The 26,731-nt window shown below is 42.7% G+C and overlaps 1 protein-coding gene and 1 pseudogene across 1 annotated transcript; both read left to right on the top strand.

Moving 5' to 3' along the window:
- The first annotated feature begins 540 nt into the window (after positions 1 to 540).
- AMER3 (APC membrane recruitment protein 3) lies at positions 541 to 12,314 on the top strand. Its single transcript, XM_046018077.1, has 2 exons — positions 541 to 617; positions 6,307 to 12,314. The coding sequence occupies exon 2, from the start codon at positions 6,327 to 6,329 to the stop codon at positions 8,763 to 8,765; it is 2,439 nt and encodes an 812-aa protein (XP_045874033.1). The 5' UTR covers positions 541 to 617; positions 6,307 to 6,326; the 3' UTR covers positions 8,766 to 12,314.
- Positions 12,315 to 19,821: 7,507 nt separating this feature from the next.
- On the top strand, positions 19,822 to 19,906 carry LOC123951208 (annotated as a pseudogene).
- Positions 19,907 to 26,731: the final 6,825 nt, after the last annotated feature.

Here is a 26,731-nt window from a genome sequence, read left to right as displayed (position 1 = left end):
ACTAGGTCCCTTGTGATGGAACCTTTCCGAGACGGTTGGGGTTAAATCTGCCTGGACGCTACGAGCTGCGGAGATCAGGGTACCCACACCCGTGCACTCTAAGGCTTTCGGACCACTGCACAGGCTTGCGGTCTGGAGCCAGGGGAGACCACTGCGCGGCTGTACATCCCAGCAGCATTCGCAGCTGGGCCTGAGGAACGAAAAACCACAGCCTTGCGAAGTCAGAGACAGAGACCGGAGAAATACTAATAAAGCGAGACCGACCGAGGTCCGGGTGGCACCGAGGTTACAGTTCCCCGAGAGCAGCCCCTTCCCGGGCCCAGCGCGTTTCTCCTGGCCCCCAGCGGCGCGGGGCTGCGATGGACGCAGACTGGCTCTCGGCCCCGCCCCCACCCCGGATCCCTCCCTCGACTTAACCCTTGCCTGCCCGCTTCCTGCCACAACGGCCCGCCCCTCCAAGCTTCGGCGAGCGGGCGCGGCCCTCCTCCTTCCCCACCCCGCGGGGGCGCGCGGCGCCAGGAGCTGACCGTGGTGCTGAGCTCGGCGCGCGGCTTGGGCTCGGGCGCGGCTCTCCGCCCTGCCAAGGCCCGGTACTGCGACACTCCCAGTCACCGGCGGTAAGTCGGCAAAGGCCTAGAATTTAGGCTTGGGGAGAAAGGGGATGATTTAGAAATTTTTGTATGTTCTTTCGAGCGATGGGCGGACTGAGTGGAGGAACCAGGGTCTGTACCCTCTCTACCCCACAGTGAGCGGATGTTGTGGAGTCTGGGGTCTGGGGGCGACGGCACTTTTAGGTCTGGGCTAAGGAAGGGGAGAGAACCCTTGCGCGCGGATGCGGAGGCTGGGAAAGAACAGATAAGACTGGAGACCCATTTTCTTTCAGCCGGGCAGCCCGGGAACACCCTTAGAGGAGGTGGACCAGAACCTTTGCTCCCCAAAAGGTCCTTTGTCTCCCCAGCGTGGGGATTGGGTGAATTGGTGATGTTCTTGCTGCAGATTCTATTTCTGCTTCATTCCCCACCCCACATCCACCCCATTACACGAGGCTTTCTTTCTCCACAATAGCCTTCACTCCATTCACCCTGAAGGTTTTGGCTTAGACAAGACACCCTCTACAGAGATAAACCATTGCCCCATACATAGCCTCCTACGCTGACCCCAATGTCCAGGAAGTCCCTTGGTGGGGCTCCCCTCTGAGGCCTCTGCTTTCCTATCACCATTCACCTCTTTGTATTTCAAGGCTTATGATTTTATTGGGTGTTGGGGGCAGGGCAGGGAAAAGCATGGCAAATGCCAAAACTATTAGTCAAAATTTTTGTATCTCCAAAACACTGCTATTATATGTGTACCTGCAAGGTTTTTATTTGCTCCGTGATATGCCCAATCACTTTCATGTTAAAAAAGGGAAGAAACTGACAGAATTACCTTCCCAAAGGGAAAAGAAAATCCTAGGCAGTGGAGTTAAAGTTATTCATTTTGTAGAAAGCAGCCAGTAGAATTACTTCATTTTCTCAATTTGCAATAAATCCATATGCAAGTTCATACTCTGTGTAAGACACTGAGAGGAAAGATTGGCATCCATGAAAGTCTCTGTCACTACTTACTCTCCACTAGACCCTGGTCTGGCTTTTTTTTTTTTTTTTAAGATTTCATTTATTTATTTGACACAGAGAGAGAGATCACAAGTAGGCAGAGAGGCAGACAGAAAGAGGGGGAAGCAGGCTCCCCACTCAGCAGAGAGCCTGTTGTGGGGCTTGATCCTAGAACCCTGTCGAAGGCAGAAGCTTAACCCACTTAGCCACCCAGGCGCACCTTGGTCTGGCTTCTAATCTGCTTTCTTGCCTCTGCTCTTTGAGCCTGCTTTCCATTCTCATTTACAACTGATCTGTTAAAACTGAAAATTCACCCCTGTTACTCAGCCTTGATGGCTGGCTCTCCATTGTGCATAAGATATAAGCCAAGACCCAACCTGTGAACTTGGGCCTGGTGCAGTCTGCCTGCATATCTCTAGGCCTCAACCCACTGGCTTGCTGCTCTGGCCACCGGGGCCTGCTTTCAGAGCTTTAAATATTCTTCATCCTTTGCTTGGCAAGGCCTTTCTGAGGGATGTTCCCTCTGCCTGGAATATGTTTACCACATCTTTTGCCTGGTTGTCTTCAACTGTCCTTTAGATCTTGGTTTAAATACCACATCTGTGAGTCAGAGTTGATTAAATACACAAGGTGGTCCCTGTTCTCATGGGATTTGGAAGTTCATTTTAGAGAGGCAAGACTCAGTCCAAGGTCTTAGTGTCACTGAGACCTGTCTCAGAGAATGATGTGCATAACTGTAGAATTAAAAATGCCAGATTTAGCATTCTATTTAGAAAATTTAGGCATAAATATGTGGCTAAAATGTCTCAAAAGCGTAAATACTTTATTTAAAATAAGCAGTAGCTCACTGTCAACAGCAGTTAGAGTCCTGAATCTTAGAGCATTTTCAGTCTCACTGGGGAGTAAGAAGACCAAACAAGCAACAGAATGAGGAGCCAGTGATCACTGAGTGCTACAGATAAGGAGGCACCAAACCAGGGAAGGGACAGTGCTACTTTTTCTTTTGGGGAGGGATGTGGAACATGGTAAAGGATTCCCTCTCAGGTTTCATGCTGAGCCGCACTGGAGAGGCCTTTAGCTAGAGGGTTACAAAGCAGAATGTGCATTTTTAAAAAAAGATTTTATTTATTTATTTGACAGAGAGAGATCACAAGCAGACAGAGAGGCAGGCAGAGAGAGAGGAGGAAGCAGGCTCCCTGCAGAGCAGAGAGCCTGATGTGGGGCTGGATCCCAGGACCCTGAGATCATGACCTGAGCTGAAGGCAGAGGTTTTAACCCACTGAGCCATCTAGGTGCCCCAGAATGTGCATTTTTGCATCTGGAAACCTCAACATATTTGGCCTCTGCCTTCAGGCAATGATAGTGTCAACATCTGGCTATCCAGATAAATTCTACTCTGCCCCTGAGAACTGTCATGGGGAGTGACTGTTCAGCTTCCTCCAGTTCAGCAGTGGGCCCTCTGGCCCCCCAAGGGATTTCCAACCCATGTCACAAATGGACCCATTTCTAAAGATTCAGGCTCTGATAAAATATTTTTATGTAGAATCTGGACTGAACATACACTGAATGTCACAGAATTATTCCATATTTTGCAAGTTTCTCAATCATTATTCTGAATCTTAGTGCTTATTGCCCTATCAATGTACCAAAGTGTTAAATGAACTCAGGACACAGAGTTGGCAACATCAGTGACACTGAGTCCAGCCATCTGTAGAAATGACAGCTATTTTGAGGCCTTATCTTCCAAGTTCAGAATACAGTGAAATTTCCAGTTCTTCGTGATTTTAAATCAGTTAACTGAATTAAGAATTAAGAAATCAGTTTTATTTATAGAGATCAGATCTCTATATCACCTAGAGTATCAGATAAACCATTTCAGTTCTTATAGTTGAAATTTCTTCACACAGTGAAGTAATCTTTATCATGCTCACTTGAAGTTATTCCTAAGAGCATAGTAATAAAAAGATTTTTTTCTAAAACATAGAAGAGATCTCATAATAAATATCTCTAAAATTTCTTGTCATAGAAATTACATTATCTTCATTTATAACTTTTCTAAATTTGTGTGCACTATACTTTCAACTTCAATTACCATTTTCATTGTGCTTGCCAAATTTCTTCATAAAAACACATTATTAATTGATTTTTAAATTTTCCATGAAGAGGAGTTTGGGCTGTTGGTTCATAGAATATCTATCATGATTAAGAGCATATGATCAGAATCAGATGGGCTTGGTTTCAAATCTTAGTTCTGTCACTTACCACATGGGCAAACTGAACCAACCTGTTGACTTTTCTGGACCTTAATATCTCCTTTGTCAAATGGAGGTAACAGCAGTATATCTCATAAGGTTATTGGCCAAGCTCTCACCTGGATTAGTAGATGCGACCAAGACTCAAATCTGGGTTCTCCAACTCCAGAGATAGTATCCACTATGTTGTGGATATTAAAACCCATGAGACCTGGGGAAGGACTTATCTAGGCCACAAAGGATCTGGGGAATGAAAATGGGATCTGGAGATACAGGGTAGGAAAGTCTTGGGCACATGCCACATCACAAGAGGCAGAAGGCAGCTTGAAGCACTGTCCCATCCGTGATGCTGCCACCAAGAACTGAGCTGCCCCCAGAGCCAGGTCTGGGTTCTGTCATTTTCCCTAGTCTAGTACCAGCTCCTCCTACCCTCCAGCTAGAAGTTCCAGGTGTTCCTCTGCAGGGTAGGAAGCACTGCTCATAGGTGGAAGTAGGGTTGAGGCTGGTCACCTTGCCCCTGTGAACCCCCACAATGACAGCCTTGTCACTCTTTTTCATCTTCTTCAGCTTTAATGTTGTTAACTGGGCTGTGAGGCAGTCCCTCTGCTCACCTCCAGGTCCTCATAGCTAAGCATTAGAGAGACTCCAGAGCTGACCCTATATGGCTTACATCTGTCTAGCAGCTTTCCGAAGGTAGCTGCAAATCTGTGTGGACAATGGACCTGAAAGGCATGCAGGCTGACAGAGCCACTTGTTTACATTTGCTGCATCCCTCCCTCACAGACTGCAAATTGTGGGGGAATGAGTTCAGGAGCTCCCTATCAAGAAAGTCCTTGTGGAGAGTCAAAGAAACCCCAAATCCTCTCCTGTAATCTTTCCCTGGACAAACTGACAGGATGGACTGTCAGGTTGCTCGTCACCAAGGAGAGGAAGAGCTGCTGGAACAGGCTGAGCTGTGAGCTGGGTGCCTGTGGGAATGCAGAGAGGGAGAGTCCAGGGAAGGTCACAGGTGGTGCTCTTGGGCATCACCTTCTTTTGTTCCACTCTTGTAGGTCTCTAAACACACTCCAAAAGCAACATGATTAAAACTATAGATTCTTGCTTCTCCTCTCAAACCAGCTTTTGGCACAGGCCCCTTCCTTGCCTTTACTGTTTCTACTTCCTTACCTTTTCTCACTTCTGAGTCAGTATTTACTGTTCCTCAGTGTTGATGACTTCTCTGTCTTTATTCAGTTGCTGGGTCCTAGCACTTCTGCCTTTGAAAGGCCCTATATAACTTCACCTCTATTTTTTGTGACTTACGACTATAGCTTCCATCTGGATCTTACTTCCACATACTTAGCCCACTTTAGTTACCTTTTGTGAATCTTCTCTGCTCAAAACTTCTCTCTAATTTATTCTGACCACTCAGAGGTCAGAAAAATGGTCTTAGACCACCAACTTTGTTATGTTACTGTTTCTACCCACCCACTCACTCAGAAGGCTCTCATAGCTCTTCATTGATCTCAGAGGAAGGTCACACTCCCCAGCTATGCAAAAATGGTCAAGATAATACTCTTACTGGCTTGCCCACACACACCCAGGACAGACCTTGGTAATCAATCCCAACAGTCTTTCCCGTTAGATTAGACTGGGCATCCATCTGGATGGCACTCCGGACATCAACACTTGTCAGGTGTGCACAGAAAGTGATACCTGCCTGATCTCCAGCCCATCATGTTCTGTGTCTATCTAACCTGCCTGGTCTTGGTCTCATGTCTGACTCCTCACTTTGGTCTTCTACCATGATGCCTTCTCTCTTCTCAGTGCTCAAACCCAGCATTCACTCTTAGATGCTTGGCTGTGCCTTGCCCTGATGGTCTCTGTGTAGACTGAGTCTTGCCTCCTCAGACAGATGCAATAGCCCTGGAGGGCAGTGTATGTGTCTTTCCTTCCAACTGACAAGCACCCATGTCCATCCTAGAAGGCGGGCTTGGGTTTTCCTTTGAGCTTTGTCTTTTAGATGAAGGCAGGAGCTTACTTATTGAATCCACTGCTTCTCTACTCAGAAAGGCTGTGATGCTTTCCCTGTAAGGTTGTGGTGCTATTTGTAGGGTGCTTGGGCCTGGAAATGGGAATCTGACGTGGTCCGATAATGTCTGAGAGGATGCTTGGTTGAGTTGAGAGATCACAGACACAAGAACACCAGACCCCAGTTTGCTCTCAATTTAGCTCCCACTGTGTGACTTTAAGCATGTGACTTAGCTTCTCTAACATCAGTTTTCTGTGGAGCAGTGGGCAGCCCTGGAGCAGTGAGCATGGGGAGGCCATTCTCATCTCCCTCTCCCTGCCTCTGCAGAGGATCCAAATTTAGTTGTCACCACTCAGCAACAAGGCCACAGTGTAAGCAGATGTAGGCAGAGGTCCCCTAGAGCCATAGGCCTCCATCTTGGATACTAAGTGTCTCCTGCTTTCCTTCACAGCAGTTTGGGGCACTGGCAGCATGGAACTGAAGAGAGGGAAGACCTTCATCAAATCCAGCCTGCAGATTTCCCATGAGAAGCCCCCAGATCCATCAGCCACCACTCTGTCCAGGGAAGATACAAGTCCCTGGTCAGTCTCACCAGGAGGGCAACAGCGGCCCTACTGTGAAAGGGCCCCACAGGTCAGTCCCAGTGCCCAAGGATATGACAGATGTTCCAACAATGGGGCAGAGCTGGAACCCGAGGTGGGGGCTGCAGCCTTCTGTGGGGCCACCTTCAAACTGGTACGAAAGAGCAAGACTCACGACTGTGTGCCTGAGGCTGGCAGGGCAAGCACAGCCACAGGGCAGCTGGTGGGCAGTGCAAGCTTCCCAGGCCCCTCCAGCAGCCAGCGCATGATTGATTACCGCCATTTTGTGCCCCAGTTGCCCTTTGTGCCAGCTGTGGCCAAGAGCATCCCAAGGAAGAGGATCTCCCTGAAACGACCTAAGAAGTGCTTTCGGAACCTATTCCACGCTCGCAGAAACAAGACTGAGAACGTGGCCTCACTGGTGACCAAGGGTGAGAGCCTGTCTTCCCCTGGGGAGCCATCAGAGGAAGGTGGGCAGCCAGGCAAAACTTTCTTCCCCTTAGGTGAGGGACTGGGGCCAGACAGCTTGTGCCAGGACCTATCTGACAGTGAGCTCCTGCCTGACTCTTCCTTTGACCTCTGCAGGGCCCTGTGTGAGGATGTGGCCTCACTCAAGAGCTTTGACTCTCTCACAGGTTGTGGGGAGATCTTTGCTGATGAAAGCTCAGTGCCATCACTGGAACTGAATGAGGGTCCGGAAAGCCCAGCCCAGGTATCCCAGGTCCTTGAAAGCAAGGTTCTTAGGGGCCCTTTCCAGGGCAGTGTGGAACAGCTGGCATCACCTGCCCAAAATGAGATGTCTGACTTTGCCAAGTTCTGGGACAGTGTGAATCACTCTGTGAGGCAGCAGCACCGTGCCCTACTAGGGCCATGGTTGGGGGGTTCCCAGGGGACAGACACAGACCGTACCAGGCTAGATGCAGCTGGGCTTGCAGAGCTCCCTCTGTGTCCCTGCAGGGACCCCCACAGTGGCTCCAAAGCTAGCTCCATAGACACAGGTACCCCTAAGAGCGAACAGCCGGAATCTGTGTCCACAAGTGATGAGGGCTACTATGACTCCTTCTCACCTGGCCTTGAGGAGGACAAGAAGGAGGCTTCAAGCCCAGGCACACCTGCAGCTGCCTTCCCCCGGGACAGTTACAGTGGAGATGCCCTCTATGAGCTCTTCTATGACCCCAGCGAGGGCCCTATAGGCCCAAGCCTGGATGATGACCTATGTGTGTCTGAGAGTCTGTCAGGACCAGCACTAGGAGCACCACTGTCCATGTGCAGCTTCCACGTGGGGGCAGAGGAGAACTTGGCCCCAGCACCAGGGCCAGATATACTCAGCCAGGGCTTTTTGCAAAGCTCCTGGAAGGGCAAGGAGTGCCTGCTAAAGCTCTGTGACACCGAGCTTGCCATCACCATGGGCATTATCAACTGGCTTCGCCGTGGCCCTGAACTCCGTACCCCACCTGCCTCAGCTCCTGGAGAAACTGCAACCTCACCCAGGGGACAAGCAGAGAAGCTGGGAGCCGGCTCAGAGAAAAAGGGCCCAGATCCAGTGAAGCTGGAGGGCAGTGGGTCTGGGGCTTCAGATGCAGGTAGAACCACTGTGGGCTCAGCACCCAGAAGACGGGAGCTGTGGGCACATTCACGTCCCAAGGGCCTGCTTGCTGGAGAGAGCAAGGTCATAGGAGGGCCCAAGCAGGGAACCAGCACTCCATCTAGGGACTCATCTCTGGAGTGTGCACAAGTGTCTGGGGAAGGAGGGATGCAACGCTGTCATGAAGGCTTGTTTTCCTCTTTGGGGTGTGGAGCCTCTGCAAGAACAGACACTTCCAGCAAAAATAAGATCCCAAACCCTTGGCCTGGCTTCCAAGAGTCCAGGCCTCCTGGGAATTTGGAGAGTTTCCAAGATCCTTGGAGGCCAGATCCTGGCAGAACCACTCTTGATGTAGAATGCCCCTTGATAGGCTGTGTGGCCGAGGTGGCAGCCCTGCACATCCACCCAGATTGCCCACCCCCTACTATACAGCTGCCAAGGCAGGACACAAGCAATGGGCTCTGTAGGCAGCCTCAGGCCAGGGGCACTGATATTCTCCAGCAGAAACAGCCTAACAACTTCCCTAGTATGCCAGTTGTATGTGGCCTGCCCTCCCTGGCTAATCCTCTCCACAGCCCACAGGACCAGAGGTGCCCAGGTCACATCCTGGACCTTAGCCAGCTCAGGGTGGAGCCCACCAGGATGGATGCCCAGGCTTATTGTGTCTCTATGGATGACCAGCCCCTTCAGCTCAGTTCAAGGGCTGGGGAACAGGCAGCACATAGGGGCCAGCTGGATCAATAGCCCCTCTTGGTCCTACTACCCAGCTGAGCCCCCAGGGACAACTCCAAGGATTCCTGGACCTCACTTCAAACACCCAGTATAAGCGAGCCCCCTCTGTAAGTGTCCCAGAAAGTTGTTGCAGTTTCCTGGCCCATGAGGGCCTCCTCTGCAACCAGCCAGAAGAAGGGCCCCCAGACCAGCCATGGTTGAGCCTCACCTGTAGCATGGGCCCTCACCAGAAACTGTGTCTTTGGGGCCATATTCAAGAGAACCTAACACCCTAACCTCCAGCCTCTGTCCCTAATGTGAGGACTGTGGCGGAGTGGGGGTAGCAGCACAGAGGCAGGTGGAGCAGAGCATTTTAATGTGGAGGCATCCATGCCTGAACCAGTTCAGCCGGACCAGGTACCGGGCAGCCCAAGGCCAAGGACAGCTTCACAGCTGCCATTGCTCTGAAAGTGTGCCTCACTGATTTCCCCACAAAGAAATGAAGATTCGAATCCCAGTTGGCTGTGAAGTGGCCACACCTGGATTCTCCTCATATAGCATGTTAGAGAGAGGAGCTCAGGCTTGAAACTGATGGGAAGATAACAGTACATCTTATAAATGGCAATTGAGGGAGCCAAGATGTCTGCATAGGGGTTGAGAAAAATAAATGTGTGGCCTAGGGCTTAGGGGTGGCATGCAGAGTGGGAAAGAGGCAGGATGGGGCACTGTAGATGAGGTCAGGAATGTTCACTGACCCCACAGCAGTCTGCTCTCTGCCTCCAGAACAAGTAACCACAGTGTACTGGGGTTCTGAAGGACTTCTCATGGGAATAAGAAGCAGGAACAGCCTCATCTCATTAAAAACCTTGAATCAGCAGACAACATGTGTTACTGTGCAACCCTGCCAGGGCTATACCCTGCAAACCCTAGTCAATAGGAGTTGGTGAATTCTGTATCACAAATCAGACCAATAATTTTCCCTGACTTCTCTAAATGAAGCCAAGGATGGCAAAATGTTTTTAGGGAAGAAGCTGATTGATTGTCCGCAACTCTGCTATTTTCACCCCTCTACACTGTCAGCATCTTTGCCTCCCCCTTTAGGAAAACTTACCTCAAAATGGAGCTGTAACTCTCATCCTTCTGAAAGCCACAACATCATACACAGTACCAAATATCCAGAATCATGGAGGGAAAAGGTGGCCCTCGTCCTCAGGAAGGGCAAGTGTCAGAATATCAGGTACAGTGACAGACCATGCATCAAGTTTCTCCATGATTAGATCCTACCTCAACCATCATGCTGCAGTGAGAAGCAAAGGATGGGATACCACAGATATGAAAAAGTTTCTGGAAGAAAGGTCATCATAGAAAGGGGTAGGTCAGGTGGTGGGGGAGAAATTCCAACCAGAAGGATGCATTCTCACAGCTGACCACAGTCTGGCGCCTCTCCTGATTGTCTGAGGCTTCATTTCAGACTAGAAAATGCTCTGTAGCCCTTGTTAACAACTGCTTATAGGGGCCTACTTTTTGCTCCTATAGGGTCCTGACCAGGCCCATCCCTGGGACATTTCCAGTCTTCCTGGAAAACCACACGTGATTCCCCCTCCCAGGACTTCCCACAAATGGTTGGGATTATTGAGCTGTGCTGGGAGCAGGTTACACATGGAATAGTTTACCTCATTCCTGCCTCAGCCTGAATGCAGCTCTCTTCATTTCTCAGATGTGGAGACCAAGGCACAGAGTGCTGATGTGACTTGCCAATGAACACACACAGCTAGTATGTGGGGTTGGTGGGGTTTGAGTGCCACCCTTTGGCTAGAACTTCTCTTGCTGAACTCCTGCAGTGAACTCCTCTTTCAAAGCCTTCACTCCTCCCTTCTCCCATGGCACCCTCTAGGTGCCAGCTGCATGTCTCCCTGTAAGCAGCCTGAGTTCCTGGGGGCAGGGGGCATCCTTCATTCAATCAAGGTCCTTATCGCTTTGTACTACACCTGAGCAGAGCAAGTGCTCAGTACATATTTACTAGTTGAAAAATGAAATATCAAAAGATTGCTAGTGGTTTGGTTTTCTTATTGAACATGAGCCCATGTCTGAAGAGTAGCAGAGTTAAGATTTTACCTTTTAGGAGTTCTGAGGGAGTGTTTCCTTGATGTGACATGGTGACTGGTGGTGATGGGGAGAATCCAGCCAGTGCCAAGAGGGCTGGTAAAAGCAGAAACCAAGGAGTTCCAGGACTCAGAGGTTATGGTGAGGGTGGTCTGCATTGACCCAGCAGCAGAGCAGCAGAGAAAAGGAACTGAGGCCATGCCTACCTGAAAGGAACAATCAGCCCAGTGGCTCTCACTCTGGGAAGGCTCTTAAGTAATCCTGACACCCTAGAAATTTTCATTCTCTGCAATGTGGTAGGAGATCACAGCAGTGGCCTACAAGACACCTTGCTGAGAGAACAGAGGAGGGCCTTCCCTTCCTCTTCTGTCCAGTGGTTCTGAGGAAGCCTCAGACTATCTCTTGCCACATCCCAACTCTTGGGTTGCCCTCCCCTGCAAGAGGGGCACAGGCAGTGCCAGTCTAATGGGGCTGTGCAGGCCTCAAGTATGTTCTCCAGGTTGACACACTGAGAGGAAAGAATAGAACTGTTGGGCCATCTCCTAGGATAAGTACCTAGTCCAGTGCTGGGAGTAGCAGAGGGCTGTGGGGCATTTTCAGAATTCTGGTCATTTCTAACCCTCTTATTCATACATGGCTATAAAAGTTATAGGAGGTTGTTTCTCCCATATAAAGTAAAATACCGGCTCGTAGATGCCCCACAGAGTCGGAGTGACTCCCCAGGGTCATACAATGACAAGCAGAGGACTGAGGTACACCCTGGGGCCTGTGCACTGTGCCTTTCAACCTTCCAGCCTTCCAAGGTTGCACTGGATACTGGGAGGTGCTAGGAGGGGGCCAGGCAGCCTCCCAGCCTGCCTTAATGGTAGGGGTGGCGTGGGCCTACAGCAGGGTGGCCTGGGGTACACCAGCAAGCCTGGATCAAGAGATCAAGAGGGAGGTGCTGAAAAGGGGTAATTACAGGCCAGCACATGCTGAGGAGGACCCAGTGAACTTTATCAATCTTACCGTTCCTGGTTTCTTATTTTATTTTGCTTTGTATTTTATGGAATGGGGTAAATACAGGATACAAAACTCAAAAGACACACAAAAAATAAAAAGTCAGGCTCCTTCCTTCTTTTATCCTTCTGTTGTTTTGATTACAAAACTAATTCTCATTTACTACAACCAATCCAAACTATGTAAAGTGCTGAGTCCACTTCCCTGACTTTCTTGAACACTAGAGGTGTCCTCAGACCCTTTTTATATCCATGACATAAACACACATGAACTTTAATCTTTTTCACTGCACAGCACATCACAGACATCTTTTTTATTTAGAGTCAATTAACATATAGTGTATCATTAGTTTCAGAGGTAGAGTTTAGTGACTCATCAGTTGTGCATAACACCCACTACTCATCCCCAGTTACCCCATCCTCCCACTCACTTCCCCTCCAGCAATCCTCAGCTTGTTCTTTATATTTAAGTCTCTTATGGTTTGCCTCCCTCCCTGTTTTTACTTTATTTTATTTTTCTTTCCCTTCTCCTAAGTTCCTGTGTTTTGTTTTGTAAGTTGCATATATAAGTGAAATCATATGGTATTTGTCTTTCTCTGACTGACTTATTTCTCTTAAGCATCTGCCTTCCAATCAGGTCATGATCTCAGGGTCCTGGGATGGAGCCAGCATCTGGCTCATGGCTCACTGGGGAGTCTGCTTCTCCCTCTCCCTCTGCCCCTCCCCCCTCTGCTCCTGCCTGCTCTCATTCTTCCTCTCTCTCTCTCTTTCTCTCTCTCTCTCTCTCTCTCGACATCTTCTTAGCAGGTACCATCAGCGAACTGTTTCTCCATTCTCTTGAATAGCTCCACAACATTCTCCTATAGGTAGGAATTAATTTAAACATTCTCCTATGGATGGATATTCAAATTATTTTGATTTTTGTCATTACAAACAATGCAGTGCTCACTTTTTATTCTCCTAAATCTTCTTTATTAAAGTCCTCTTAAAAACTGTAAAAATGAAACTTAACAGTGAAAAGAAGCATTTAAAAAATGAAAAACATGGGGCGCCTGGGTGGCTCAGGTCATGATCCCAGGGTCCTGGGATCGAGCCCCGCATCGGGCTCTCTGCTCAGCACAGAGCCTGCTTCCCCCTCTCTCTCTCTGCCTGCCTCTTTGCCTACTTGTGATCTCTCTGTCAAATAAATAAATAAAATCTTTTTAAAAAAATGAAAAACACATCCTGTTTCCTGTCCTACTGCAAGGAACAACTGTCCTCAGGTCCTGATGTTAATGCCCTAGGCTCCATGGAGATAGGGATATATCACACATACCCATATTTAGGAGAAGAAAGGTGGTTTTTCTTTTGTTATTACATGTAAGACCTTGAAAATGGTCATTTCTATCCTTACAACAAGAAAAATATGGACAAATAAAATCAATGACTTTTCTTGACCCATCGGAAAATGGCAAATAACTTCCTTGAAACACGGAAAAACAGGCGCATTCAGAGAAATACAACAACCAAGACCTGGAGCAGAAGCTCCAAAATGACAAAAACTGGTAGGAAGAGTTAAAAAGTAATTTTGACAAATTCTTGAAGCACGAGTAGAATGCTGGGGAGATAGACAGTCAAGGGAGGCATATGCTTTCATAGTCCTTTCCTCTAGGAAACATCAAGTTTTCAGGATGAGGATAGAGAAAGATCCCCTCGTGGGCATGGCAGAGGGAATGGAAAGGTAGCTACTGCTAAACCTTCCAGAACCTTCTCCCAGCAGGTATACCTCACAGGGGAAGGACTTCTCCAGAGGGCTATTCTGAAACTTTTCCAACCTGAAAGAAAGGAACTTCACCCCATTCCAGTTCTCTCCAACCTTCCTGTCTCAGGTAAGAATAAGTGAATAAGTATATAAGTAAATAAATACATAATATAAGATATAGTCAATTGGGAGGGAACCGCAAGGAAATAGACGGGAAACAGTAGGGGAGAAGGGATTAAGTCTTCTGAAGTTTTTTTTTATAAGATTTTATTTATGTATTTGACAGAGATCACAAGTAGGCAGAGAGGCAGGCGGGGTGGGGGGGCGGGGAGCAGGCTCCCTGCTGAACAGAGATTCCCAATGTGGGGCTTGATCCCAGGACCCTGAGATCATGACCTGAGCTGAAGGCAAAGGCTTAACCCACTGAGCCACCCCAGCACCGGAAGTCTTCGGAAAGTTTAACCCCACCCCTGAGGTAACCTCCAAAAGGACTGAGACTTACTTCGAATCTTAGGAGATAAAGGAACATCAATTTCCTTCCCACCCTACCCACTCTCCCTGTTAAAACAATAAGAAGAATCCAGTAATAATAGCAGTGTTACAACTCTAAGAGCTACAAGACAAAGATTCCATCTAAGGACCAGAACAAAGGGAAGCAATCCAGAAGAAGAAGGAAAAGGAGGAAGAGGAAAAGAAAGAGAAGAAGGATAAGAAGGAAAAGGACAAGAAGGAGAAGAAGGAAGAGGAGAAGGAGGGAAAAAAGACTGTGACAGTGAAGAAGAAAGAAAAGGAGGACAGAGGAGGAGAATGAGGGGGAGAAAAAGGAGGGGGTGTAAGCCCACTAGAGTAATATGAAGTCTGGTGCCTTTAGCTATGACAAATATTAAAACAAACTCTTAGCCAGATTAATGTAAATCCTTACACTAAAAGACTGTTTGCCTCAGTACCTATTACCCTATACAATATGTCCAGTTTTCAACAAAAATTTATAAAGCTGGCTAAATTCAAGAAGAAACAATGTCTGAAGGACAAAGTTATCATCAGAATCAGACTCAAAGTTGTTGGAATTTCAGATAAGTATTGTAAAATAAGTATTACCAATAAGTTAAGAGCTCTAATGAGAAAAAGTAGACAAGATATAATAACCCATGGCAATATAAAATTAAAGAACTGTAAGAAAGAAATAAAAAGAAAGTTGTAGAAATAAAAAATACTGTTACAGAAATGATGAATTCCTTGGCATCGCTCATTGGCAGATTCAACATGGCTGAGTAAAGAGTTAGGAAACTTTATTAGAAAATATCTTGAGACAAGTAAAAATGGAACTCCACATACCAAAACTTATGGGATGCAAAGAAAGCAGTATGAAATAGAAATTTGTAATCCCTACATTAAAAAGGAAGAAAGATTTCAAATCAATAACCTGATTTTACACCATAAGAAATTGGGCAAAGAAGAGAAAATTAACTCAAAGTCAGTAGAAGGACAGAATTAATAAAGGTTAAAATAGAGGGGGAGGGACAAGATAGCAGAGAAGTAGGAGACCCTGTTTCAATGGGTCCCCTAAATTGAGCTGAATATCCAGTCAGCAGTCCCTAGGCCCTGGTCTTTCTGCAACCTAAGACCTGCGCCACTGCCAGGGCTGGGTGCAACCCCACCTGTGCCTGAGAGAGCCAGGTGCAAGAGAGAGCCTAGATGCCCTTCAACAGATGAATGGATGGATAAAGAAGATATGGTCCATATATAAAATGGAATATTATACCTCCATCAGAAAGGATGAATACCCAGCTTTTCTATCAACATGGATGGGACTGGAGGAGGTTATGTTGAGTGAAGTAAGTGAAGCAGAGAAGGTCAATTATCTTATGGTTTCACTGGTGGAGCATAAGGAATAACACGGACATCATTAGGAGAAGGAAAGGAAAAGTGAATTGAGGCAAATCGGAGGGTGAGATGAAGCATGAAAGACTGTGGACTCTGAGAAACAAACTGAGGATTTTGGAAGGGAGGAATGTGGGGGGATGGGTGAGCCTGGTGGTGGGTATTAAGGAGGGCATGTGTTGCATGGAGCACTGGGTGTGGTGTGTAAACAATAAATCTTGGAACACTGAAAAAATAAAATTAAATTTAAAAAATAAGATAAAAGTCATCTTATTATTGTGACTTATTTCACTGTTTGATTTTTTGTACATTGAATCATCCTTACACTTCAAGAATAAAATTCATTTGACTTTGGTGTGTAATTCTTTTAATATGCTGCTGAGTTCAATTTGCTAGTATTTTGTTGAAAACTTTTATATCTATACATTCATAAGAAATATTGGTGTGCAATTTTCTGTCAGTGTTTCTGTATCTGGTTTTGGTATTGTGGCAGTGCTTGCTTCATGAAATGAGTTATGAAGGGTCCTCAACTCTTCAACTGTTTTTAAGAAGAGTTTGAAATGGATTGGTATTAAATCTTCTTTAAATGTTTGATAGAGGGGCGCCTGGGTGGCTCAGTGGATTAAGCCGCTGCCTTCGGCTCAGGTCATGATCTCAGGGTCCTGGGATCGAGCCCCGCATCAGGCTCTCTGCTCCACGGGGAGCCTGCTTCCTCCTCTCTCTCTGCCTGCCTCTCTGCCTACTTGTGATCTCTCTCTCTGTCAAATAAATAAATAAAATCTTTAAAAAAAAATGTTTGATAGAATTCACCAGTAAAATAATCTTGTCTGGGGCTTTTTTGTTGTTGCTGGGAAATTTTTATTACTAACTCAATTTTCTTACTAGTTATAGGTCTATGCAAATTTTCTATTTAATGACTCTCTTGTTTTTCTTAATTTAAGCATAATTGACATATAGTCTTATATTAGTTTTAGGTATTCAGTATAATTAAATAATTCTATACATTTATGATAAGTATACTCTTCACCCCCTTCATCCATTTTATCCATTCCCCCCTGACAACCACCAGTTTGTTCTCTGTATTTGAGTTCTTTTGTTCTTTCTTTCTTTCTGTCTTTTTTCTTTGTTTATTCATTTTTTTGTTTCTTAAATTTTACATATGAGTGAAATCATGTGATATTTGTCTTTTTCTGACTACTTTATTTCACTTAGCATTATACTCTTTAGTTACAATCTTGTTGCAAATGATAAGATTTCACCTTTTTATAGCTGAGTAATAGTCCATTGTATATATATATATATACACCACATCTTCCTTATCCATTCTTCTATCTGTGGACACTTGGGTTGCTTCCATATCTTGGCTGTTGTTAAATAATATTGCAATAAACATAGGATTGCATGTGTCTTTCCAAATTACTGTTTTCATCTTCTTTGAGTAAATACCTACTAATAGAATTACTGGATCATACAGTAATTGTATTTTTAATTTTTTAAGGAAACTCCATATTGTTTTTTACAGTGACTGCACCAATTTGCATTCCCACCAATAATGCATGAAGATTCCTTTTTCTCCACATCTTGCCAAAACTTGTTATTTCTTACATTTTTAATGTTAGTCATTCTGACATGTATAAAGTGACATCTCATTGTGGTTTTAATTTGTATTTTCCCTGGCGATGAGTGATGTTGAACATCTTTTCATGTGTCTGTTGGCCATCTGTATGTCTTCTTTGCAAAAATGTTTATTCAGGTACTCTGCTCACTTTTTAATTGGATTGTTTGAGTTTTTTGACATTGAGTTGTATAAGTTATTTATACATTTTGGATGTTAACACCTTATTGGATCTATCATTTCAAACATCTCCTATTCATTAAGTTGTATTTTTGTTTTGTTGATGGTTCCTTTCATTGTGCAAAATATTTTTATTTTGGTGTAGTCTCAATAGTTTAATTTCCCTTTTGTTTCCCTTACCAGAGAAGACATATCTAGGAAAATATTTCTATGTCTGATGTCAAAGAAATTAGTGCCTAGGTTTTCTACTAAGAATTTTATGGTTTCAGGTATCACATTTAGGTCTTTAAAGTATTTTGAGCTTATTTTTGTGTTTGGTATTAGAAAGTGGTCTGGTTTCATTCTTTTGCACATAGTTGCCCAGTTTTCCCAACCCCATTTGTGGAAGAGATGGTCTTTTTGCCACTGTATATTCTAGCTTCCTCTATTGTAGATTAGTTGATCGCAGAAGTATGGGTTTATTTCTGGACTCTCTGTTCTGTTCTATTGATACACATGTCTACTTTTGTACTGGTTCCATACTGTTTTGATGACTTCAGCTTACTATACCTTGAAATCTGGGACTGTGATATCTCCAGCTTTGTTCTTTTTTCTAGATTGCTTTAGCTACTTGGGGTCTTTCATAGCTCCACATAAATTTTAGGATAATTTGTTCTAGTTCTGTGAAAAATGTTGTTGGTGTTTGATAGAGATTGCATTAAATCTGTAGAGTGATTTGGACAATATGTACATTTTAACAATATTGGATTTTCCAATCCATGAGCATAGAATATCTCTCCATTCTTTCATCAAGGTTTTATAGTTTTTGGAAGGTTACTCATAGGTATTTTAATATTTTTGGTGCTATTGTGAATAGAATAATATTCTTAATTTCTCTTACTCTTACTTCATTACTGGTGTGTAGAATTGCAACTGTTTTCTGTACATTGGTCTTGTATCCTGCAACTTTTTACCAAGCTCACTTATGAGTTCTAGAAGTTTTGGTGGAATCTTTAGGATCTTCTATATACAGTATCAAGTCATGCACAGATAGTGAGTTTTACTTTTTCCTTACCAATGGGATGTCCTTTTTTTTTTTTTTTCTTATCTGATTGTTCTGGTTAGGACTTGTTGAATTACTATGCTGAATAAAAGTTGTGAGAGGGGTGCCTAGGTGGCTTGGTCCACTGAGCATCTGACTCTTAGTCAGCTCAGGTCAGGGTCTCAGCATTATGGGTTTGAACCCCATATCAGGCTCTATACTTAGTGCAGCCTCTGCTTGTCCATCTCACTCTGATCCTCCCCTGCTCACCTCTCTCTCTAATAATAAATAGATAAAAGTTTTTTTAAAAAGTTGTAAGGGTGGACATCCTTGTCTTTTTCCTCATCTTAGAGGAAAAATCTCCGTTTTTCACCATTGAGTATATTATCTATGGGTTTTTCACATGTGACCTTTATTATACTGAGTATGTGCCTTCTAAACCTGCTTTTTGAGAGTTTTTATCATGACTGAATGTTGTAGTTTGTCAAATGATTTTTTCTGTATCTATTGATATGATCATATGATTTTTATCCTTTATCTTGTTGTTGTATTGATTTGTGACTGATTGATGTGTGAATATGGAACTGCCTTTGCATCCCTAGAATAAATCCCACTTGATCATGGTGAACGATTTTTTAAATGTATTGTTGGATTTGGTTTGCTAATATTTTGTTGAGGATTTTTGCATTTATGTTTATCAGAGATATTGGTTTATAGTATTCTTTTTTGTAGTGTTTTTATTTTGTTTCAGTATCAGGGTAATGGCCTCATAGGATAAATTTGGAATCTTTCCTTCCTTTTCCATTTTTTTGAATAGTTTGAGAAAAATAGGTATTAATTCTTCTTTAAATGTATGGTAGAATTCATTTGTGAAACTATCTGGTCATGGATTTTTATTTGTTCAGAGGGTTTGTTTTGCTCTGTTTTCTTGGGTTTTGTTTTTTAGTACTGATTCAATTTCATTTAGTAATTGGTCTGTACAAATTTTCTATTTCTTCCTGACTCAGTTTTGGAAAGTTGTAAGTTCCTATAAATTTATCCATTTCCTCTAGTTTGTCCAATTTGTTGGCATATAATTTTCATACTATTTTCTTATAATCTTTTGTATTTCTGTGGTGCTAGTTTTTTCTCCTTTATTTCTAATTTTATTTATTGAATCTTAACTTTTTTTGATGAGTCTTTCTAAAGGTTTATCAATTTTTATTGATGTTCTCAAAGAACCAATTACTGGTTTCATTTATCTCTTCTATTGGTTTTTTAAAGTCTTGTTATGACTTGGTTTTGGTCTATGTATGCTCCTAGGAATTCGTCCCTTTCATTTAGGTTGTCCAGTTTGTTGATATATAAATGTTCATTGCATTCTTTTATAAACTTTTTAAGATTAAAAAAATGGTAGTAACATTCCTACTTTCATTTCTCTTTTTTCAATCAGGAAGAATTTTCTTTCTCTCTTCTTTTTAAAATTTAAATTCATTAGTTAACATATATTGTAGTATTGATTTCAGAAGTACAATTTAATGATTCATCACTTACACTTAACACCCAGTACTAGCTTTGTGCAGGGGCAGTATCATAGTCAATGAGGTTTATCCAAGGCATTATTATTGCTAATTGAAAACTTAAAACCCAGTACTTATCCCAACAAGTGCCATCCTTAATGACCATCACCCACTTAGTCCATGCCCCACTGACACTCCTCCAGCAACCCTCAGTTTGTTCTCTATATTTAAGTCTCTTGTGGTTTGCCTCCCTGTTTTATCTTATTTTTCTTTTCCTTGCCCTATGCTCATCTGTTTTCTTTCTTTAAATTCCATGTATGAGCTAAATCATATGGTACTTGCCTTTTTCTGACTTACTTTGCTTAGCATAATACACTCTAGTTCTATCCACATTCTTGCAAATGGCAAGATTTCATGCTTTTTAATCACTGAGTAATAGTCCATTGTATATATAAGCCATATCTTCTTTATCCATTCATCAGTTGATGGACATTGGGGCTCTTTCCATGTTTGGTTATTGTGGACATTGCTGCTATAAATATTGGGGTGAATGTGCTCCCTTTGATTCACTATGTTTGCATCCTTTGGATAGATACCTAGTAGCACAATTGCTGGGTCATAAGACAGCTTCATTTTTAACTTTTCAAGGAACCTCCATACTGTTTTCCAGAGTGGCTGCACCAGTTTGCACCCCCACCAACAGTGTAAGAGCGTTCCCTTTTCTCTACTGCTTGCCAACATCTCTTGTTTCCTGAGTTGATCATTTTAGCCATTCTGACAGGTGTGAAGTGATATTTCATTGTGGTTTTGATTTGAATTTCCCTGATACTGAGTGATGTTGAGCAACTTTCCATGCATCTGTTAGTCATCTGGATGTCTTCTTTGGAAAAGTGTCTATTCATGTCTTCTGACCATTTCTTAACTAGATTATTGGTTTTTTGGGTGTTGAGTTTGAAATGTTCTTTATAGATTTTGGATAGTTCTTTATCTGATATGTCATTTGCAAATAACTTCTCCCATTCCGCCGGCTTCATTTTAGTTTTGTTGATTGTTTCTTTCTCTGTACAGAAGGTTTTTATCCTGAAGAAGTCTCAGTTGTTCATTTTTGCTTCCGTGTCTCTTGTCTTTGATGATATGTTAGGTAAAAAGTTGGTGTGGCCGAGGTAAAAGAGGTGCTGCCTGCTTTCTCCTCTAGAATTTTGATGGATTCTTGTCTTACATTTAGGCTTTTCATCCATTTTGAATTTATTTTTGTGTACAGTGTAAGAAAGTGGTCCAGTCTCTTCTTCTGCATGGGGCTGTCCATTTTCCCCAACACCATCTGTTGAAGGAACTGTCTTTTTTCCATTGGATATTCTTTCCTGCTTCATTGAAGATTAGTTGGCCATAAAGTTGTGGGTTCATTTTTCAGTTCTCTCTTCTGTTCCACAGGTTTAAGTGTCTGTTTTTGTGCCAATACCATACTGTCTTGTTGATTATGGTTCGATAATACAGCTTGAAGTCTGGAATTGTGATGCCTCCGCTTTTGGTTTTCTTTTTCAACATTCCTGTGGCTATTTGGGGTCTTTCCTAGTTCCATATAAATTTGAGAATAGTTTGTTTCAGCTCTGTGAAAAATGCTGATGGTATTTCGATAGAGATTGGACTGAATGTGTAGATTGCTTTGGGCAGCATAGACGTTTTAACATTTGTTCTTCCAATCCATGAGCATAGACTATTTTTCCATTTTTTGCTGTCTTTCTCAACTTCTTTCATAAGTGTTCTTAGTTCTTAGTTCTCAGATTCCAGATCCTTTACTTCTTTGTTTAGGTTATTCCAAGGTATCTTATGATTTTTGGTGCAGTTGTAAGTGGGATAGATTGATTCCTTGAGTTCTCCTTCTGCTTCTTCATTGTTGGTATATAGAAATGCAACAGACTTCTGAATGTCTATTTTATACCTTGCCACTTTGCTGAATTCCTGTATCAGATCTAGCAATTTCCTGGGGGAATCTTTCAGGTTTTCCACATAGAGTATTATATCATCTGTGAAGAATGAAAGTTTGACTTCTTCATTGCCAATTTGGATGCCTTTTATTTCCTTTTGTTGTCTAATTGTAAAGGCTAGGACTTCCAGAACTATGTTGAACAACAAAGGTGAGAGTGGACATCCCTGTCAAGTTCCTGACCTCAGGGCAAAAACTGTTTTTATTCATTGGGGACCATACTAGCTGTTAAGTCTTTCATATAAGGCCTTTATGATATATGTTCCTTCTATCCTAATTTCATTTCCAATTTTATTACCTTGAGTATTCTTTTTCTTTCTGATCCACCTAGAGATTTGTCAATTTGGTTAATCTTTTCAAATAACCAAATTTTGTTTTGTTGACTTTTCTATTATTTTTCTATTTTCCACTTTATTTATAACTATTTAAAGTTTTTTTCAGTGTTCCAAAATTCACTGTTTATGTATCACACCTAGTGCTCCATGCCATACATGCCCTCCTTAATACCCAACACCAGACTCACTCATCCCCACCCCCCCTAAAATCCTCAGTTTGTTTCTCAAGTTCACAGTCTCTCATGATTCATCTCCCCCTCCCAATTTGCCCCAATTCAGTTTTCCTTTCCTTTTCCTAAGTGTCTTCCATGTTATTCCTTATGTTCCAAAAGTAAGTGAAACCATATGATAATTGACTCTCTCTGCTTGGCTTATTTCACTCAGCATAATCACCTCCTGTGCCGTCATGTTGATATAAAAGTTGGGTATTCATCCTGACGGCTGAGTAATATTCTATTGTACCACATCTTTATCCATTTGTCTGTTGGCTTTTTCCACAAATTGTTGATTGTGGACTTTGCTGCTAAGAACATTGGGGTAGAGATGGCCCTTCTTTTCACTACATCTGTATCTTTGGGGTAAATACCCAGTGTGGAATTACACAGTCATAAGGTAGCTCTATTTTTAACTTTTAGAGCAATCTCTACACTGTTTTCCAAAGTGGCTGCACCAAGTTGCATTCCCACCAACAGTCTAAGAGAGTTCTCCTTTCTCCACAACCTCTCTAACATTTGTTTTTTCCTGTCTTGTTAACTTTGGCCATTCTGACTGATGTAAGGTGGTATCTCAATGTGGTTTTGATTTGAATTTCCCTGATGGCTAATGTTGGTGACATTTTTTCATGTGCCTGTTAGCCATTTGTATGTCTTCTTTGGAGAAATGTCTATTATGTCTTCTGCCCATTTTTGGGACATGATTATCTGCTGTTTGTGTGTTGAGTTTGAGGAGTTCTTTATAGATCTTGGATGTCAGCCCTTTGTCTGTAGTGTCATTTGTGAATACCTTCTCCCATTCTGTGGGCTGCCTAATTGTTTTGTTGACTGTTTCCTTTGCTGTGCAGAAGCTTTTGATCTTGATGAAATCCCAAAAATTCATTTTTGCTTTTGTTTCCTTTGCTTTAAAAGATGTGTCTTGAAAGAAGTTGCTTCTTTCATTGAGGCCAGTGTCAAAGAGTTTACTGCCTATGTTCTCCTGTAGGACTTTGATGGATTCTTGTCTCACGCTGAGGTCTTTCATCCATTTTGAATTTATCTTGGTGTATGGTGTAAGAGAATGGTTGAGTTTCACTATTCTATACATAGCTGTCCAATTTCCCCAGCACAATTTATTGAACAGACTGACTTTTTTCCCCCGGATATTTTTTCCTGCTTTGTGAAAGATTATTTAACCATAGAGTTGAGGGTCTATATCTGGGCTCTCCACTCTATTCCATTGGTCTATGTGTCTGTTTTTGTGCCAGTGCCATGCTGTCTTGGTGATCACAACTTTGTAGTAAAGCTTGAAATAAGGCAACATGATGCCCCCAGCTTTGTTTTTCTTTTTCAACATTTCCTTAGTGATACAAGGTCTTTTTGGGTTCCATACAAAATTTAGGACTGTTTTTTCCAGCACTTTGAAAAATGCCAGTGGAATTTTGATCAGGATGGCATTGAAAGTATAGATTGCTCTAGGTAGTATAGACATTTTAACAATATTTATTCTTCTGATCCATGAGGATAGAATGGTCTTCCATCTTTTTGTGTCTTCTTCATTTTCTTTCATGAGTGTTCTGAGTTCCTTGAGTACAAATCCTTTACCTCTTTGGCTACATTTATTCCCAGGTATCTTATGGTTCTTGGTGCGATAAAAAATGGAATTGATTCTCTAATTTCCTTTTCTATATTTTCACTGTTAGTGTATAAGAAAGCAACTGATTTCTGTACATTGACTTTGTATCCTGCCACATTGCTGAATTGCTGTATGAGTTCTAGTAGTTTGGGGTGGAGTCTTTTGGGTTTTCTGTATAAAGTATCATGCCATCTGCAAAGAGAGAAAGTTTGACTACTTCTTTGTCAATTTGAATACATTTTATTTCTTTTCGTCATCTGATTGCTGTTGCTAGGACTTCTAGCACTATGTCGATCAACAGTGGAGAGAGTGGACATCCTTGTCGTGTTCCTGATCTCAAAGGGAAGGTTGTCAGTTTTTCCCCATTGAGGATGATATTTGCTGTGAGTTTTTCACAGAAGTTGAGGAATGTTCCCTCTATCCCTATACTTTGAAGCGTTTTAATCAGGAACAGATGTTGTATCTTGTCAAATGTTTTTTTCTGCATCAATTGAGAGGACTGTGTGGTTCTTCTCTCTTCTCTTACTAATTTGTTCTATCACATGGATTGATTTGTCAATGTTGAACCACACTTGAATCCCACGGATGAATCCCACCTGATCATGGTGGATAATCTTTTTAATGTACTCTTGGATCCTACTAGCTAGGAATTGTTGAGAATCATGGCATCTATATTCATCAGGGATATTGGTCGGAAATTCTTTTTCATAAGGTCTTTGCCTGGTTTGGGGACCAGTGTAATACTGGCTTCATAGAAAGAGTCTGGAAGTTTTCCTTCTGTTTCTATTTTTTGTAACAGCTTCAGAAGAATAAGTACTATTTCTTCTTTGAATGTTTGGTAGAATTCCCTAGAGAATCCATCAGCTCCTGGGCTCTTGTCTTTCGGGAGGTTTTTGATCACTGCTTCAATCTCAACTAGATATTAACCTACTCAGGTTGTCGATTTCTTCCTGCTACAGTCTTGGAAGTTTATAGGTTTCCAGGAACGCATCCATTTATTCTAGGTTGCTTAACTTCTTGGCATATAACTTTTGATAATAATTTCTGATTATTGTTTCTATTTCCTTTGTGTTAGTTGTGATCTCTTTCATTTATAATTTATTAATCTGGGTCCTTTTTTTCCTTTTGGATTAATTTGGCCAGTGGTTTATTGATCTTATTGATTCTCTCAAAGAATGAGCTTCTAGTTTTGTTACACATTCTACTGTATCTCTAGTTTCTAACTCATTGATCTCTAATCTTGATTATTTCCCTCCTTCTGCATGGGGTTGGCTGAATTTGTTGCTGATTTTCCAGTTCTTTAAGGTGTAAAGAGAACTAGTGTATTCTGGATTTTTCAATTTTTTTGAGTGAGGCTTGGATGGCTATGTATTAATCCCTTAGGACCGCTTTTGCCATATGCCATAGATTTTAGACCAATGTGTCTTCATTCTCATTGGTTTCCATGAACTGTTGACATTTTTCTTTGATTTCCTGGTTGACCCAAACATTCTTTTTTTTTTTAAGATTATTTATTTATTTATTTGACAGAGATCAGAAGTAGGCAGAGAGGCAGGCAGAGAGAGAGAAAGAGGAGGAAGCGGGCTCTCTGCTGAGCAGAGAGCCTGATGTGGGGCTAGATCCCAGGACCCTGAGATCACGACCTGAGCCGAAGGCAGAGGCTTAACCCACTGAGCCACCCAGGTGCCCTTGACCCAAACATTCTTAAACAGGTTGTTCATTAGTGTCCAAGTGTTTGAATTCCTTCCAAACTTTTTCTTGTGGCTGAGTTTAAGTTTCAAGGCATTGTGGTCTGACAATATGCAGGGAATAATCTTAATCTTTTGGTATTGGTTGAGTCCTGATTTGTGACCCAGTATGTGGTCTATTCTGGAGAAAGATCCATGTGTACTTGAGAAGAATGAGTATTCTGTTGTTTTAAGGTATAATGTTCTGTATGTATCTATGAGGTCTATCTGGTCCAATGTGTCATTCTAAACTCTTGTTTCTTTATTGATTTTCTGCTTGGATGATCCGTCTGTGACTGAGAGTGGCATGTTGAGATCCCTAACAATTAATGTATTCATATCAACATAACTCTTTATTTTGCTTAACAGTTGGCTTGTGTAGTTGACTGCTCCCATTTTGGGGCAAAATATTTATAATTGCTAGATCTTCTTGGTGGATAGATCCTTTTAAAATGATGTAGTATCCTTCTGTATCTCTGACTACAGTCTTTAGTTGAAAATCTAATTTATCTGATATTAGAATTGCTACACTGTCTTTCTTTTGAGGCCCGTTGGCATGAAAGATGTTTCTCCACCCTTTCACTTTCAGTCTGGATGTATCTTTAGGTTCTCTTGTAGATAGCATCTGGATGGGTCCTGTCATTTTATCCAATCTTCAATCCGGTGCCATTTTATGGGAGCATTTAGGTTGTTTAGGTTGAGGGTGATTATTGAAAGATAAGTTTTTATTGACATCATGTTGCCTGTGAAGTCCTTGTTTCTATAGACTGTCTCTGTAAATTTCTGTTCTGTGTCACTCTTGCGTTCTTTCTTCTTTTATAGAACCTCCCTCAATATTTTTCATAGTGCTGGCTTGGTGGTCACATACTCTTTAAAACCTTGCTGATCTTGGAAGCTATTTATCTCTCCATCTAGTTTGAATGTACAGTATTCTTGGCTGCATGTTCTTCTCATTTAGTGCCCTGAATATGTCTTGCCATCCCTTTCTGGCTTGCCAGGTTTCTGTGGACAGGTCTCACATTATTCTGATGGACCTTCCTCTGTATATAAGGAATCTCTCCTTGTAGCTGCCCTTAGAAACTCTTGTC

This window comes from Meles meles, chromosome 9 (genome assembly GCF_922984935.1).
Source record: "Meles meles chromosome 9, mMelMel3.1 paternal haplotype, whole genome shotgun sequence".
Lineage (NCBI taxonomy): Eukaryota > Metazoa > Chordata > Mammalia > Carnivora > Mustelidae > Meles > Meles meles.
Note: the sequence above shows the minus strand (reverse complement) of the source record. Positions and strands in the feature narration are given on the sequence as shown.

Bases quoted from the DNA above. Each gene is read 5' to 3' on its own strand.
- AMER3 (XM_046018077.1), top strand. From the start codon at position 6,327: ATGGAACTGAAGAGAGGGAAGACCTTCATCAAATCCAGCCTGCAGATT.